The sequence below is a fragment of the Peromyscus eremicus genome, chromosome 6 (genome assembly GCF_949786415.1).
Source record: "Peromyscus eremicus chromosome 6, PerEre_H2_v1, whole genome shotgun sequence".
NCBI classification, from domain to species: domain Eukaryota; kingdom Metazoa; phylum Chordata; class Mammalia; order Rodentia; family Cricetidae; genus Peromyscus; species Peromyscus eremicus.
Window position 1 is genome coordinate 60,417,910 of NC_081421.1, and position 18,153 is coordinate 60,436,062.

General features: G+C 40.7%; 1 protein-coding gene across 3 annotated transcripts in view; it reads left to right on the plus strand.

Annotated features, from left to right (window-relative positions):
- Positions 1 to 564: 564 nt before the first annotated feature.
- Positions 565 to 18,153, plus strand: part of Lrba (LPS responsive beige-like anchor protein) — a 561,905-nt gene continuing 544,316 nt past the window's right edge. Inside the window, exon 1 of one of the 3 annotated variants that reach the window (XM_059265566.1) lies at positions 565 to 996. In XM_059265566.1, the coding sequence (XP_059121549.1) occupies positions 781 to 996 (216 nt within the window). In that variant the 5' untranslated portion in view covers positions 565 to 780. The remainder of the gene's footprint in view (positions 997 to 18,153) is intronic. The other 2 variants (XM_059265567.1, XM_059265565.1) reach the window with 2 other exon arrangements.

Genomic DNA, 18,153 nt, shown 5'->3' on the forward strand with positions numbered 1-18,153 from the left:
CCCTCCCTCCCTCCCTCCCTCCCTCGCCCCAGCGCCGCTCAGGTGCCGCCGGGGCGAGGTGCTCCACTCCACTCCTCCCCCTGGGCCGAGCGCGGAGGAGAGTCACCGCCCCCTTCCCCCGCCTTTTCCTGCCCTGGATCTCCGCCGCCGCCTCCTCCGTCTCTCTGCGCCCCGGCGGGGGTTGAGGACGAGGCCGGCGGAGTCTTCGGGGTGAGGAGGGACTTGGTACCCCAGTGGTGGCGGGGGGTCCCCCCTCCCGGCCCCCGCGACTGTTTCCCCGCGGTGCACCTGCCTGCGCCCACCACCTGCGCGGGGTGGCGGGGGGTGGAGGGGGAGGCGTGAACCCGCCCGCGGGCCTGGAGGACCCGCCTTCGCCAGGACCCGCTCCCGAGCCCGGGAGGAGCGGCCGGCCGGCTGGCCCTCGGGTGCCTTGAGTAACTTATCAGACAAGACAGTAACTCTTTGCCTCTCCTCCCTAAAAAATCCCACGGCGGAACCCAGCCTGGTTAACATATGTCTAATCTTCCAATAGGGTTTGGCGTTGTTGTCAGCCTCGGGGAGAGAGATTGGACAAATAGTCTCCAAGAGGAGGAGGAGGAGGAGGAGGAGGAGGAGGGCGACGCCAAGGACTTTTCCACATCAACTGCTTTTTGGGGTTTCTCCCCAAGTTGGAACCCAAAGCCCTTCTGGGCTTAGCGTTTGCGTGGGTCGTGCCTCCCGTCGGTGCAGCGGCTGCTGGCCCAGGGTGACTCTTGAGTTGTCCTTTCTCGGGAACTAGTAATGGCTAGTGAAGACGACCGTGCCCCTTCCCGGCCACCAACAGGTGATGACGGGGGCGGTGGAGGGAGTGAAGAAACCCCTGCGGAAGGGGGTGCGTTGTCTCTGAAGCCGGGGCTCCCCATCAGGGGCATCCGAATGAAATTCGCCGTGCTGACGGGCTTGGTTGAAGTTGGAGAAGTGTCCAATAGGGATATTGTAGAAACTGTGTTTAACCTGGTAAGTAGATGAATAATTTATAAGCATATACTTTTTCTCGGTGAGTTGGGGAACAAGACGAAGCTGGGGTCATGTGCTTCACTCAAACTAATGGCTTTTTCCACAGAGAGACACAAAATTCCACTTGACCTAAATGAAACAATTACTTGTATTTCAGTTTAAAGAGAATTATGCAAAAGTTTGACACTTCAGGTTTTGAATGAACAGATCACTTTTGTGCTAAGGGAGCAAATGTTGATATGGAAGTGTAGTTGTGTGTGTGTGTGTGTGTGTGTGTGGAGATGTCAGGTGTTCAGTGGAGAATTTGGCTGTAATTCCCCCCCCCCTCCCCCCGGAGTGTATGTTTTAAGCCTGCATTTCTCTTTAACATTTTAAATGAGTGACTTTTTTGGACTTGGGAGCTAATATATATAAGTCTTTGCCTAAGTTATGTTTTGCCATAGTTAGTTTTAAATACAAAATTCATGTCCATAGTGTTAATAAACGGCTAATATTGCAAATTAATATTTTTAATTTTGACTCGTTTTAGTTTTAGAAATAACTAGCAAAGGTTAAATTTTGGAGTGAATCTAGCATTAATATTTAAAGTGATCTTATAATAATTGAATGGCAATTTGAAAAAGGCCTGAAGCAGCCACAGTATGAGCTTTATGTTTTTGTAAATTCATGTGTAGCAGTAAAACACAGTTGGTCATTGGAAGTTGCTGATTATAGTATGGTGGGCTATGACTATTATTTTAAGTGGATATGAGATACTTTTATTTTTTTCTTTCATTCTATTCTTAGAAATTACCTTTAGTGGAGCCTTCTTAGACTTTTTAATTTTCTGTTGCTTGTCAACTTAAAAGAGTCAGAAGTCTGGCTTTAAAATAATTTCCTCTCTTTCACTCAGCCAGTGTTAGATACCAAATATGAATAGTTGTAGTAACTGTTTCACGGCCATCCTTTTTCCTCTGTGTTGTCAAGGTTAGACTTGTCTTACTCCAGGCAGTTAATTATTTCCTCCAGTAGGCCTTTACTAGTAGTCGAGTCATTTGCAATACAGACTCCAGAATGACTAAATAGGTAGGTGAATTCACTTGCTTTTTTTTGTTGTTGTTTGTTTTTTGTTTTTTTCAAGATAGGATTTCTCTGTGTAGTTTTGCGCCTTTCCTGGATCTCGCCCTGTAGACCAGGCTGGCCTTGAACTCCCAGAGATCCCCCTGGCTCTGTCTCCCGAGTGCTGGGATTAAAGGCGTGCGCCACCACCGCCCAGCAATTCACTTGCATTTGAAGCATGAAAACTTGAGACCGTATTTTATTTCTCTATTGGATTGTTGTATTCTCACTTTAGATATAAATACTGACAGACACATTCATACACGCGTTTTGAAACTATATATTATGGAAATGACCAAATATATATAAGATTGAGTAGTATAGTGAACGCTATATCCATCATCCAGCTTCAGCATTTTGGAGATGTTTTTTGTGTGTTTGGAGCTTTCAACAGTGAGATAAAACACGGATTCTTCTATTCCTTTACATCCAAAAAACTTTTGTTTTTTTTGGTTTCTTTTTTCGAACCTAATGTACTGTGGAGCGGATGATAAACAGAAATCTGGTAGTGCTACCGTCCATACTTAGTTGTTTGTGTGTGAAAACACAACGTTCTTTGGCAGGAAGATTGAGACTCCTCTGTTCTTTATAGTGTGCCGTGCTGGGGTGGATGACCCAACAGGAATTACTTTCATTTTTATCATTGAAGAAAATCTAAATTCTGTACTAATAGTTTGCTGAGGTGTAGGCCCGCTAAGGATTTTAAGGTTAGGCCCCTCACGGTTACATGTTTGTAGTCAGTGGCAGGGGAGAAAGATGGACAGTGGGTCCATCGCACTTCCTCTTCTTCCGTGGTCCTTCTCTGTAGGGTGAGGAGAGTGGCTGAGAGGAGGAGCTGGCGGCTCCTTTCCTTTGTCATCCTTTAGAGTACTTTGTATGACTAAAATAGGGGCTCTGAGAAAATTAGGGGACTCACATGTTGGTAGTCCAGCTGGTTCATCCCCTGGTTACTATTGCTGTGCCCCATCCTAGTGGATATAGTGTGAGTTGTAGTTCTGTTACAAGGAGGAAGCATCTGTTCTGGGCTAGGCGCCGGGCCAGGTGGCTTTCTTATTTACGTCCTTTCTGAATAACTCTTCTAATGCATATGTGCCATTTCAAAGATGAGGAAACCGAGGTACTGAAAGGTTACATAGATGGCCTTCAATTTGCTTTTTAGGATTAGTCTTTTCAGGAATATATCTGTCATGTGAATTGGTGTGGAGTTGTTTTCATCTCTAAGCAGCTTTTTTGTACCTCTGGTATTGCTTTCCGAAAAGGACGCAGCGGTCATTCATCTTGATAAATATTCATGGCTGAACCTTCACCAGTGGATTTTATTCCTTTTTTTTCCAACTTTCAAAATGCTTTCTACAATATTGCTTTAAGAAGACCTTAAAACTAAACATAATTGTTTTACTTCTTCACATCATTGGTTTCTCATTCAGTTTGTGCAGAAAGTTGATTATTAACTTTTTTCTTTTCTTTTTTGTGCATGTGTATGTGTTTGTGTGTATGTACTAGTGTATGTATGTGTGTAGGCTAGAAGTTGATGTCTGGTGTCGTTCTCAATGACTTCTCCACCTTATTTATTTAAAATATTTTATTTATTATTATCGTGTGTGTGTGTGTGTGTGTGTGTGTGTGTGTGTGTGTGTGTGTGTGTGTAAGTGCAGGTGAGTGTGCCATGGCATGGGTGTGGAGGTCAGAGGGCAGATTTTGGGTGTTGGTTCTCTACTTCCACCTTGGTCAGGCAGAGTTTCTCTTGGTTGTGCTGCTCTGTGTACTTTGGGCTAGCAGGCCCTTGCATTTTGGGGTGATTCTCCTGTTTCTGCCTCCTTCCTCACTGAAGGAGTGTTGGGATTGCAGATATGAGGCCGAGCATCTGGCTTTTTGGCCATTCTGGGGATGGAAATCAGATTGTCCACAAGTGCTTTTACCAGTTGAGCCATCTGACTGGCCCCATCTTTTTTTCCACCCCCCTGAGACAGGGTTTCATTGTGTAGCTCTGGCTGTCCTGAACTCTCTGTAGACCAAGCTGGCCTCCAACTTGGAGATGCGGAGTTCTGCCTGCATGTGTTTCTGTGTGAGGGTTCTGGATCTCTTGTAGCTGGAGTCACGAGCAGCAGCAGCAGCAGGAAGAGGAGGAGGAGGAGGAGGAGGAGGAGGAGGAGGAGGAGGAGGAGGAGGAGGAGGAGGAACTGTCTCAGGTCTAAGGCAAACCCTATGTGAGCTGCCTTGTGGGTGCTGGGAATTGAACCTGGGTCCTCATGAAGAGGAGCTAGTGCTCTTAACCACTGAGACATCTCTCAGCTCCCTAACTTTTTTCTTAACAGTAAATTGAATTAAAACTTCCAAAATTGTGAAAAGTTGGAAACAAGCAACAGCATGAGACATATGTACGTCATGAAATTATAGCAGTGTAGGCCCTGTGTAGTTTCGGCCCAGTAGTGGCGGCACATGTCTGTAATCCCAGCACTCGGGAGGCTGAGGCAGGTGGATCTCTGTGAGTTCTAGGCCAGCCAGGGCTACACAGAGAAACTGTCTTGGAAAAACCATTAAAAAAAAAAAATCAAACCAGAAGAGTTAGTCTCCAGTGGAGTTTTCATTAATAAATATAAACTATGTTTTTGGGTAGTTGGGATTACTATTGCTGTGATGAAACACCATGACCAAAAGCAAGTTGAAGAGGAAAGGGTTTATTTGACTTATTCTTCCACATCACTTTTCATCATTAAAGGAAGTCAGGACATAAGCTCAAACAGGGCAGGAATCTGGAGGCAGGAGCTGATGCAGAAGTCATGGAGAGGTGCTGCTTACTGGCTTGCTCACCATGGCTTGCTCAGCCAGCTTTTTTTTTTTTTTAAAAGAACCCAGGGCCACCAGCTCAGGGATGGCACCACTTACAGTCGGCTGGGCCCTCCCCCATCAATCATTAGTTAAGAAAATGCCCTACAGACTTGCCTACAACCTGAACTTATGGAGGCATTTTCTTAATTGAGGTTCCTTCTTCTCAGATGACTCTAGCTTGTGTCAAGTTGACATGAAACTTGCCATTACTGGTATCATAACTTTTTCCACTTTTTAGGCATATTGTTATTAAAGTATATGCTTTATATAATGTTCTTTTGTTCCTGTTTGGTAGATGAGGTCTCTCTGTTAACCTTGTACTCCAGTATTCAAAGTGATCTTTCTATTCCAGCCTCCCCAGTAGCTAGGACTAAAGGCACACACTAGTGTTCCCAACTAAAAAAACATGCTCTACAATCTTTTTTTTTTTTAAACTGATTAAATATTTGTCACTTTAAACAATAAGTTCCTAATGTTAAAAACCACTGTTTCCAGAGTTGTTCAGATAGTAAGTGGGGATATATATATATATTTATAATGGGGATTTATTAGAATGACTGTGGTCCAGCCAGTCCAACAATGGCTGCCTATAAATGGAAGGTCCAAGAATCCAGTAGTTGTTTAGTTCATGAAGCTGGTTATCTCTGCTGGTCTTCAGTATACTCCAGAATCCTGAAGATGTAGGCCCTGATGCCAGTGAAAGAATGGACTTGCTATTGAGGCGAGAGCAAGCAGGCAAAGAGCAAAGCTTCCTTCTTCCATGTCCTTATATAGGCTTCTATCAAAAGGTGTGGCCCAGATTAGAGTTGAGTTTTCCCAGTTCAAAAAGTCTGAAGTAAAGGTGTGTCTTCCTGCCTCAAGATCCGGATTAAAAGCATGTCTTCCTATCTCAAAGATCTGGATTAGAAATTGATCTTCCCACTTCAAAGTAAGCTAAAAACCTCCACAGATATACCCTTCATATTTGGGTTTTAGTTAATTCCGGATGTAGTCAAGTTGACACTCCCCACCCTTTTTTTTGGTGGGGAGGGAGGGTTTTGAGACAGGGTCTCTCTATGTAGTTCTGACTGTAGTAGAACTCACTCAGTAGAACAGGTGGCCTCAAACTTACAGAGATCTACCTGCCTCTGCCTCCTGAGTGCTGGGATTAAAGGCATGTCCAGGAATTTCCTGTTGCCCCCCCCCCACCTTGTTTATTTATTTTTTGAGACAGAGCCTTCTTATGTAATATGTAGTGATGCTGAGCTAGAACTTTCTGTGTAGCCTAGGCTACTTTTGAATTTGAGATCCTCCTATTTCATCTTCCTGAGTATTAGGATTACAAGTATATAATAACACTACCATGCACAGCCTATGATTTTTAATTTAAATGTTAAAGCTTGAAAAATAGAATATGATTTTTATTATTTACTGTGTAGCAATTGACATATATTTTTGATTAAAAGGAGGAGTTAGATATTAAATCAATCTTTTTATTAACAGTACAGAATACCCTTTGTGGACTTAAGGTTGCAGCAGCTATTCTGTTCTAGCTGATTATTGTCTCACAGTAATGTGAACTCAATGGTTTTGTACATCTTTAGTTTTTGGAGGAGAAAATTAGGAATCTTGATTTAAAAAGCTTTAAAAATAGAAATTACAACATTTAAAAATTTTGTACAGACTGTATAAATCCATAGTTGGTTACTTTTTAAACTCTGTGTGTGTGTGTGTATGTATGTATGTGTATGGTGTATGTATTTTTATACAGGTGTGTGAGCCTGGGCACATGTTCACAAGCATATGTAGAAGTCAGGGGATCTTGGGTGTCTTGCTCTATTACCTTCAGCCTTATTCATTTGAGATAGGGTCTCTAACTGAATCTAGAGCTAGGCTGGTGATCCAGCTCCCCACCTGTCTCTATACTTTTAAACTCTTATATGAACTTTAATATAAAGATAACTCATCCAATGTTTTTTTATTGTCATGTTAGTATCTAGATTACTTCCTATATAATACCTGTAATTATACATATGAGGATTAAGAATAATCTACTCTATAAACATTCTTGTTAATGATCCTTTTGTAATTGGTATTAGTGATAAAAAACTCAACTGCTGGTGGGCATGGTATTATATGCCTTTAATTCCAGCACTGGGGTGGCAGATTTCTGAGTTCTAGGAGAGCCTGGTCTACAGACATGTTCCAGGACAGCCAGGGTATCACAGAGAAGACCTGTCTTGATAAACCTGCTTCTCCTGCCAAAAAGGAAAACTCAATTGCTTTGAGCACAATAAAAGGATTTATGGAATTATTTATCTGGAGTCCAAAGGTAGAGCAAGATTTCAAGTAAAGTTTCATTTTGTTTCTGTTATGTTTTTCCTGATTTTAGCTGCAGTCTGGTGTATTCCTCTCAAGTTGTAGTTTGGTTGGTTACCAGGCAGGGCGGTGGGACCACTTGAGTCATTATTCATATCTTTGGTGGAGTGTCTGTGTCCCTATGTTCTGAACTAATTGGACCATTGACCAGGGAAATGTGCTGATGAGCTTAAGCAGTATGTGTTGTTGGTTGTTTTTTTTTTCTCTCTTTTTTGCCTGCCACCCAGCTCCCAAATAAATCACACACCGAGGCTTATTCTTACTTAGGAATACCCAGCCTTAGCTTGGCTTGTTTCTTGCCAGCTTTCCTTAACAAATTACTCTGTCTGTCTATTGCCTCTGGGCTTTTCCTTTTATATTCCTGTATACCTTTCTTTGTTTCTTACTCTGTGGCTTGCTGTGTATCTGAGTGGCTGGCTCCTGATGTCTTCCTCCTTCTCTGGCTACTTCCTCCTTGATCTTTCTGCTCCCGGATTTCTCCTATATATTCTCTCTGCCTGCCAGCCCTGCCTATCCTTTCTCCTGACTCTCTATTGACCATTCAGAGCTTTATTAGACCATCAGGTGTTTGAGACAGGTATAGTAACACAGCTTCACAGAGTTAAAGTAACATACCTTAAAATAATATTCTACAACAAGTATGTATAGTTTCTTTATATAATTCTGTTATTTCAAGTCAATTTATAGAGTTTTTCAACCATTATTACAATTTAATTTTATTTCATTTTTATTATCTAATTTTGGAATATTTATATCCTGTGTTCAAGACATTAAAATTTTTAATTAGCCTGTGATCGATTTTGAGTTAACTTTTGTAGGATGTGATTTTTTTTTTTTTTCATGGTTATCTGATTGCCTTGTTGCTATTTGTTGAAAAGCTAGCTGTTCCTAGTATTGTTCTGTCTTGGTGCCTTTGCTGAGACTCAGTTGACTGCAAGTGTAAATATCTGTCTTGACTCTTTGTTTTCATTACAGAGTTTGTGTGTCTGTATGTGTGCATGTGCATGCAGGGCATGTATGTATACTTGTATGTGTATGCATGGAGGTCGGAAATTGAGGGCTGCGTATCTTCTTCAATTGTTGTCCACCTTGTGACGTTCTTTTTTTTGTCAGAATAGATTTTTTTAAGATTAAAATTTAATTTTATCATTTGCTCCCCCGCCCCATTTTGCTTTGGTCCAGCCCTTTCCGTTCATACTTCCCCCCTTGCTCCATTTCGAATCCATGGTCTCTTATTCTTTATTATTGTGACATATATATGTATATGTATGTCAACATATGTGTGTGTATGTGAACACATTAATGCACACACATGTATGTGCAACCTGCTGAGTCTGTTTAGTGTTGCTTATATGTGTTTTTTTTTTGGTGGGGAGGCTGACTGTTGGCATTGATAACCATTTAGGGTGCTTGTCTCCGAGGGAGAAAAAGTCTCCCTCTCTCAGCAGGTCTTAGGGGTGGGACCCCAAGTGATTCCCCATCCATGTTGTCAGCTGGTGCTGTCACTGTTGAGGTCTGGTTTAAGCAGCCACACTGTTGCCATTCCTGGGGGTCCTTTCCTTGTCATACCTAGGAGACTCATCTTGTAGCAGCAGATGGACTGGTCCTCTGGCTCTCAGACTCTTTCCACCCCCTCTTGTGCACTGCTCCCTGAGCCTTCAGTGTGAGGTCGTGCTAGTGCATCAGGTGGGGCCAGACACCCCACAGTTGGTTGGTATATGCATTTTGACTAGTTGCAGCTTTCTGTAGTGGTCCGTGTCTGCTGAGAAAAGAAACTTCTTTGATGAGGGTGCAAATTATACTCATCTGTGGGCACTTTATATTTTGAGACAAGGTTTTCACTGAACTCATTTGGCAAGTCTAGCTAGCAAGCAAGTCCTAGGGATCCTCCTTGCTTGACCTCCTTAGAATGAGATGACAGGTATGGGATTTATTTATTTCCTTTAGGCAGGTCTGCCTATATAGCTCGGGATGACCTGGAACTTGCTATGTAGACCAATCTGGCCTTGGACTAAGAGAGATAGATCCTCTTTCTTCTACCTCAGGAAAGCTGGGCTTAAGGTGTACACTATCATCCCTGGTGCTGATGGGCTTTTTAACACAGTGCTAGGGATGATACTCAGTTTGACATGTTTGTGGGACTAGCATTTTGCCGATGGAGCTATCTCCCTAGCTCATTACATTATATATTTCTATTTTATAGAGCTGTAGATGAAACCCAGGGCTGTGTGTATGCACATGCACTAAGCATGGACTGTACCCCTGAGCTACATTCCTAGTTTATTTATTTTCCATTGATCTGTATGTCTTTTTACATTATTATCAAACTATGCTGATTACTGTAGCTTTGTAGTAAGTTTTGAAACAGTGAATGTAGCCCTCTTACTGTGTTTCTCTTTTTCAAGATTATTTTGATTATTCTAGGTTCTTTTATTTCCAAGGGAATTGTCGGTTCAGATTATCAGATTTTCTGAAAAAACAAGTAGGAATTTATTATTATTATTATTATTATTATTATTATTATTATTATTATTATTATTTTTCTTCAAGACAGGGGTTCTCTGTGGTGTTTTGGTACCTGTTCTGGATCTCGCTTTGTAGACCAGGCTGGCCTCAAACTCACAGAGATCCGCCTGGCTCTGCCTCCTGAGTGCTGGGATTAAAGGCGTGCGCCACCACTGCCCGGCAGGAATTTAATTTTTAATTTTTATTTTTTTGAGACAGGGTCTTTCTCCACATAGGCCTGGCAGTTCCAGAACTCACTATGTAGATATAGGCTGGCCTCAAACTCATAGAGCTCCATCTACCTCTACCTCCTGAGTGGTGGGACTAAAAGTGTTTACCACTATGCCTGGCTAGCAAGCGGGGATTTTGATAGGCAGTGGTGAATCGGTAGACCACTTTGGGGAATATTGGTTCAGTTCATGAACGTAGAGCATTTCTCCTTTACCTAGCTCTTTCATTTAGTGATTTTTTTTTTTTTGGCATGTGTATATGTGTGTGGTGAGCATGTGTATGTGTGTTCACATTGATGTGTAGAGTCTGGACCTTGACATGGGGAGTCCTCTTTGTTCTTCCCCTCATTCATGGAGGTAGGGTCTCAGAACCAGAGCTCACCTATTGGCTAGTCTAACTAGCCTGCTTGCTACAGAGTTCCTGTCTTTGCCTTCTAAGCCCTGGAGAGTTGAAATTACAGGTCGGCGGTCACACCCTCATGGGCATTGTGTGGATCTCAGCCAGCAGTTTATCCATTGAGTCTTCTCCTGACTGTTCTAGCAATTTTCAGTTGTTTTTCTTTTTGAATTTGTAATTCTCCTGCTTAAGCCTCCTGAACACTGGGGCTATAGAGGTGTACCACCATTCCCCGTTTGTAGATATTTTTGTACATTCAGTTTCCTGTAAGAGTGAGGGGTTCAAAGAGTGTGAGTGTGAACATTTGTGGGACTTAATGAGTAGATTAGATGGATTGCTAATGTTGATAAAAGTGAATGGTGAATTGGTGAAATTTTAAAAACTTTAATAATTTTCTAGATGTAATTGTTTGATAGTTTAGGCATTATAAGTATGCAAGTTCTTACTTGAATTGTTCTATTTTAAACTGAGAAATAGTTTGGTAATAAAAATAGATTTTTTTTCTGTTTAAGGATTAACAGAAAAGGTAAGTAAATAAGAATTTATTTCTCTTTCTGACTTAGATGACTATTTCAGTGTATTTAAGTTTTATAAAATATCTTTTTAGATATACTTTTTTTTTGGGGGGGTCTGTCTAATATAGTTTAGGCTGGTCTCAAACTTGGTGTAGTTTTTGTGTGTTTGAAATAAAAGTGCCCAAATACAGTTTTTCCCTCCATAATATATAGAGCAGTGGTTTTCTATTATAGTTCCTCATGTTGTGGTGTCCTCCAATGATAAAATTATTTTTGTTGCTACTTCATAACTGTAATTTTGCTATTGTTATGAATTGTAATGTAAATATCTGTGTTTTCTGATGGTCTTAGAAAGAGGTCATGACCCACAGGTTGAGAACCACTGATATAGAGGAACCATAAATTGTTTTATCTTTGACCCTCTAGAAATGCTCATAATGCTTAGCACTCTGAAGCTATTTGCTAAAAGCTGGGTATAGTAGCATACCTCTTAATACTCTTTTGCTTAGTAGGGTGAGTCCTGAAGATTTCTTGAGTTTAGAAATTGGAGCCAGCCTGGACAACATATATAAACTGCCTTAAAATAATCTAGGTTGCTGGCGGCGGTGGCACACGCCTTTAATCCCAGTACTTGGGAAGCAGAGGCAGTTGGATCTCTGTGAGTTCGAGGGCAGCCTGGTCTACAGACAGAGATCCAGGATAGGCACCAAAACTACACAGAGAAACCCTGTCTCAAAAAACCAAAAAACCAACCAACCAACCAAACACAAAAAAACCCAAAAACTAGGTTAAATTTAAATATCTTAATCTTTTTTTTTTTTTTCCGAGACAGGGTTTCTCTGTGTAGCTTTGGAGCCTTTTCTCTATATATAGCTGGTCTAGAATTCAAAGAGATCCGCCCGGCTCTGCCTCTTGAGTGCTAGGATTAAAGGTGTGTGCCACCACTGCCCAGCTAAATATCTTAATCTTTTTATTAAATAAACTGTAAATATTAGAAAGTCTAGTTCCTATTATTTTCCGTACAAAGCTATGCCATGTAAATAAACCTGGCGGCGTATTTTGTTTGTATTTTTATATTTCATTTGAAAGGTACTTGCTAGGCAGCTTGTCCTTCCTTCCCTCCCTCCTTCTCTACTCCTCTCCCTACCTACCTCCTCTCTCCCTGTCCATTCGTTTCTTCTTTCCTATGGAATCCAGGCTTTTGTGGCTAGGCAAGCAGTGTACCACTGAATTATACCATATCCCTTCCTTTCTTTTCTCTTTTAAAAACAGGCTCTTATTATATAGCTCAGGCAGGCCGTGAACTCACAGTCTTTCTGCCTCATCCTCCTTGGCACTAGTATTATGGGCTTGCACCAACACGTAGCTCAGCTGTGTTTTTGTATGTCTGTGTCTGTATGTGTTTGCATGTGTGTGTGAGCTTTTGTGTGCATATGCACATGGATGCTGGAGGTTGACATTGGTTGTCTTCCTCAGTTGCCTTCTACTTTATTTTATTTTTTGAAGCAGAGTCTGTCACTAAACCTAGAGGTCACTGATTCAACTAGCCTGGCTGGCCAGTAAGCCCCAGGAATCTTGCTGCCTCTACACCCCCTTGCATTGGGATTGTAGTCCATGCCACCCTGGCCTTTTTGCCTACGTACTGAGAAGCCTAACTCATCCTTGTTATGCAAGTACTTTACTAGGTTTATTTGTTTATTTATTTGTGTATTTTGTTTTGTGTGTGTGTGTGTGTATTGTGTAGGCGTCCAAGTATATTTGTTCACTTGCCTGTTTATGAGAGTATAGAGGCTGATATTGATGTCAAGTGTATTTTCCTATGGCTTTCCACCTTATTCTTTGAGAGAAGGTCTCTTACTAAACTTGGAACTTGTTTCTTCAGCCAGATGAGCTGGCCTGCAAGCTTGGTATCTGCCTGTCTCCCCCTCCTGGCTCCAGTGCTGGGGTTATAGATGTACACTGATACACCCAGCTTTTACATGAGTGTTGAGGATCCGAACTCAAGTCCTTATGCTTGTGCAATAAGTACTTGACCAACCAGCCTCACAGATATGGCTGTTATCATACAACTCTGAGTTACCTCAGTATTCTTTTTGCATCTAAAAGAGCAATTCCATGAATTTTCTTTCTTTAAAAAAATTGCTTTAGATCTATTTGTTTATTTTATGTGTATGAATGTTTTGCCTACAAGTATGTTTGTGTACTACATACATGCCTGGTCCCTGTGCAGGTCAGAAGAGAGAATCATATCATCTGGAACTGGTGTTAGGAATGGTTGTGAGCCATCTGGTTGCTGGGACTTGAACCTAGGTCCTCTGCAAGAGAACAGGTGCTCTAAACTGCTGAGCCATCTCTATAGCCCCTCATGAACCTGCTTTTTTATTTTATTTCATTTTTGGTGGGTGTGGAATTTAACCCAGGGCCTCTTACATACTAGGTGAGTACTTTATCACCGAGCTCTATCTTTAGCCCTTTTGGTTTCTATTTTGATACAGAGCTTCCTAAGTTACCCAGACAGACTCTCATGCCTCAGCCTCTACCTCCAAAGTAGCTGGTATTACAGGTGTGGACCGCATGATAACCTGCTGTAGCTGAAAGTTTTCCTGTGTCCCACCTGGTCCACAGCCACTCAGACCCAAGTAAACACACAGAGGCTTATATTAGTTAAAACTGCTCAGCTGTTAGCTCAGGCTTACTACTGACTAGCTCTTACACTTAAATTTAGCCCATTTCTGTTAATCTGTATGTCACCACATGTTCTGTGGCTTTACCTATGTGCCATTACATGCTGCTCTCTAGAAGGTGGACTGTCGTCTCCTCTCTCTCCTTGTCTGCTTATCCCGCCTACACTTCCTGCCTGGCTACTGGCCAATCAGCGTTTTATTAAATCATTGTACAAAAGCATTATCCCACAGCAACCAGCTGTTAAAGTAATTTTCCCCCCTTTACATTATTATTCTTTCATTGGCTCTCAAAAAATAGGGTGCATCCTGAGTGTCTTGATTACTATTCTGTGGCTGTAAAAAGATACCATAACCAAGGCAACTCATAAAAAGAAGCCTTTAATTGGGGACGTGCTTACAGTTTCAGAGGATTAGTCCATGATCATTGAAAGGACAAGTATTGGCTCAGGGCCCCCAAGGCCAAGTTCTCAGCACAAAGGAGATTTATTTGCCCCAGGGGGACAGAGGACAAGGAATAAGAGACAAATACAGGAGATAGAGGACTTGGGATAAAGAGAAGGGGACAAGGGAAAAGGGGCAGGGGTATTTTCCTTGGGGTGGGGGTGGAGCGACAAAGGACTGACTCTGGACAGACATGGCACATAATCTTAGAAGTCACTTGGTACCTAACTTATGGAAAGTCAGAAATATCCTACTTCAAGGGAGCACATTTCAATCACAGAAGTTAATTCTGGGTAAACCCAGTTAAATCTGAAAGAATCAAGAAAGATGTACACATATACATTTTTTTTTTTTGAGACATTGTTTCTCTGTGTAGCTTTGCGCCTTTCCTGGAACTCACTCTGTAGACCAAGCTGGCCTCGAACTCACAGAGATCCGCCTGCTTCTGCCTCATGAGTGCTGGGATTAAAGACGTGTGCCACCACCACCTGGCACAAAAATTTGCATCTATAATAAATATTTTATTAAGTAAATTAAAAATAATTTGTGAGTGGCTGAGGAAGGTAGGAACCAAGTGACTTCTAAGATTATGTGACTGATATTTGTTCTGTGGTGGTGGTGTCCTTGTTTCTCTTTGGTGTTCCCATTTGGTTCTCAGGCTTTCTCTAGGTAATTTATGTTTTATAAAATCATGGTTTTAGAAAGTGGTGAGTGAGTGATGTTTTTTCCCTCTTCTCTTTCTTCATCACCTCACCCCTGTGTATATTTCTGTCTTCATTTCTTTGTTTTTTTAAGTTTATTATTTATTTAGAGCCTCTCTAGGCTGGCTTTGAGCTCTCTATCATTTTGTCTTAGCCTCCCCATTGCTAAAGACATGTGTCACCATGATGGGGTTGTGTGTATGTGTGTGTTTTCTTACAGAAAAGAGAGAAAACCCATGATTTCTCAGTTTTATTTATTCATTTTTTATTTTAATTTTATTTATTTATTTTTTTTTGAGACAGAATATCATGTAGCCCAGACTGGTTTGTAACTTACTTTGTCGTCAAGGATGACCTTGAACTCTTCCTGATCTCCCTTCTATCACAAATTCTGGAATTGCTTCCCTGGGCTACTACACCCAGCCTGCCTTGGTGTTTCTTTTGAGAGGAATCTATTGTTAGGGAAATGGAAAGGATGTTCTGTTGTCTAATGAGATGTTTGTTCAATGCATAGTGACTTCATTGGTATGACATTTTTACTTATAAACTATATTGAGTCTCATAAAGCTGTGAGAATTTAAAATAATTTTACCTCTCATGAGACTGATGAGATGTTATTTTTTTCCTACTAAATGATACTTCTCTCATGAAGTAATATATATATTAAATCCTATAATATAGTTTTTGTGTTCTTTGAGCTGATTTAATGTTAATTTACAAAAATTAAACAGCTTTATAATATAATAATCAATTTCAATTGTGATGTCAGGCTATGATTTTAAAAACAAAGTGGCTCTAATTTAAAGCAGTTCATTAGTGTTTAAAATGGTGAGGAGCCTGGGCATGGTGGCAGTCCCAGCATTCAGGAGGCAGAGGCAAAGGCAGAGGCAGGAAGGTCACTCTGAGTTCAAGGCTTCTAGTTCTTCACACCAGAGTTCCAGGTCCAAGGCCAAGATCAGCTGGTTCTACACAGTAACATTCCAGGCTAGCCAGAGTTAGAGAAGCAAGACCCTGACACAGTACACAAAAACAAAGACGTAAAACAACAAAAGAAGAAAAAAAAAAATCAGCATTAAAGGTTATATAAAGCTATTTAGGAAATGATTATTAATATCATCACCAATTTTCTTAGATTACTATGAAATTACTATTCAAAGGGATATTTTACACTTTCTTCACCTGTTGTATCTAGACAACCATTGAATGTGGTAGAAAAAGGAAAGTGATTTCTGAAGTCTTTAAGCAGGCATTGCTTGCACGTCTCCAAGTTTCTCTTCTTCTACAATCTTTGTATATGGCTAAGGCTTTCCTCTGAATTTTGTTAGAAGTTGTGTATGAACTAATATCACTTCTATATTATTCCCACATTATTCTCTTTATTTTAGATTAGCTCAGGCTGGTGTTGAAGTCACTGTGTAGCTGAGGAAGACCTTGAACTTCTGATCTTCCTGACTTAACTTCACAAGTACCACCACTCCCAGCTTTATTCTGTTCTTTAGTAGTTCTGTAGGAGGTGATTGAAATCAAAGTTCTAAGCTGTAGTGTAATATTCACTTTATAAATGATGAAGCTGATGTAAAGCAAATATAACTTACTTAAGTCATTGCCTGTCTTAGTGGGTTCTATAGCTGTGAAGAGGCACCATGACCGCAACAGCTCTTATAAAGGAAAGCGTTTAATTGGGGCTGGCTTACAGTTTTGGAGGTTTAGTCCATTGTTATGATGGGAAGCATGGTGGCACACAAGCAGACATGGTGCTGGAGAGGTAGCCGAGAGTTCTATGGGATCTGCAGGTAGCAGGAAGAGAGAGAGCCACTGGGCCTGGCTTGTGCTCTGAAACTCCAAGGCCAACTCTAAGCTTCACACTTCCTCCAACAAGGCCACACCTAATCCCTCTCAGGTAGTGCCACTTCCTGATAACTAAACATTCAAACATACGAACTTATGAGAGCCATTCTTATTCATTCTATATTCTGAGCTTGAAGGCACTAAGCCATTGGTGGTGTATCACAGCAGAGAACCATGACTGTTAAATAGTGGTTTAGCATGTCCTTTAGTTATTTAACTGAATTATGTAATTGAGTCTGGAAAAGTAGCTATGTTGTTTAACTTGTCTAGTGTAGTCATATTTGCCTTTCAGAAGCCGGTGGTTTTTACTTGTTTTGCTTTAAAGAACTTAGAAAGGTGTGTTAGAAAAAGGGTGGTTTTAATGAGTATAATAGTTAAATTGAGTGGAATCAGTAACATAGTTTATTATTGTACAAAATCTTGGACTTTTCTTTTATTCGTATGCTTAGGATTTAGTTTGGGGTCTGGAGACAGTGGTTAAGAGCGCTGGCTATTTTTCCAGACGACTCAGCACACACATTTCAGCTCACAACTGTCTGTACCTCAAATTCCAGGGGATCCGACACCCTCTTCTTGTCTCCAAGGCCACCAGGCACGAATGCGACAAAACACCCATCCAAATTAAAAAAGAAAAAGATTTAGTTGGCTTAATTTCCAGTATTGAAATGACCTTTTATGTTGATCATGTAAGTCTGGAATTTGGGCTGAGGTATATATAGTGGTAAAGCATTTGCCTACCATGCTTCAGGCTCTGAGTTTGATCTCTAGCACCACAGAAAACAAAAGAAAAAAAAATCCTAATCGTTTTTGTGAATTCATATGTTGACCATGTTGGTGTTATTTATTTATTTATTTGTAGTTGTAGAAGACAAAGCCTGGTGTCACCTTTAGTTTTGAAAACTTTATTAATAGGTCTCCATAACTCAAATGCCCCTTCCTTGGGTTGGCTTACATCTATGATAGATTTACTCAATAAAGTCACACTTATTCAAATTTTTGGGGCAAGATTCTTCTCACTGGTTAGGGTATGAATTTAATCAGGGTTTAGCATTTAAATGTTCCAGTAAGTTATTTAAGAAGTCAAAGAATAAACTATGAAAAATGTTTTAAAGTAGAATATTTATATTTTACTTTTTTGACTATAATTTTTATGTTTCAGTAATTTGATATTACTTCCCTTCATGAAACAAGTAAATATTTCCATTCAGTGTACCAGTCATGGGAGTAGTGGTGCAGTGAGTAATGTAATGAGCAAGGTGATTTGCCTCTTGCCTTTATGGAACTTACAGTATAAATTATTTTAGCTTCCAGGGAACTCATTTTTTCCACCTATATCCTTTATTCTTTGATTTGATTTTTTCTTTTTTTGTGTGTTGGTAGGACTTGAACCCAGGGTCTAGTGTACTCTAAGCAAGTATTACAAAACTGAGCTATTTTCCAAGCCCACAAATGTATTTTCTAATATTTCACAACTGTACCTAGTTATTATTCCTGCCTTTAGAATTCCTAAGAAAATAGATTATATTTTTATGATTTTTGCCTCTGGACCAT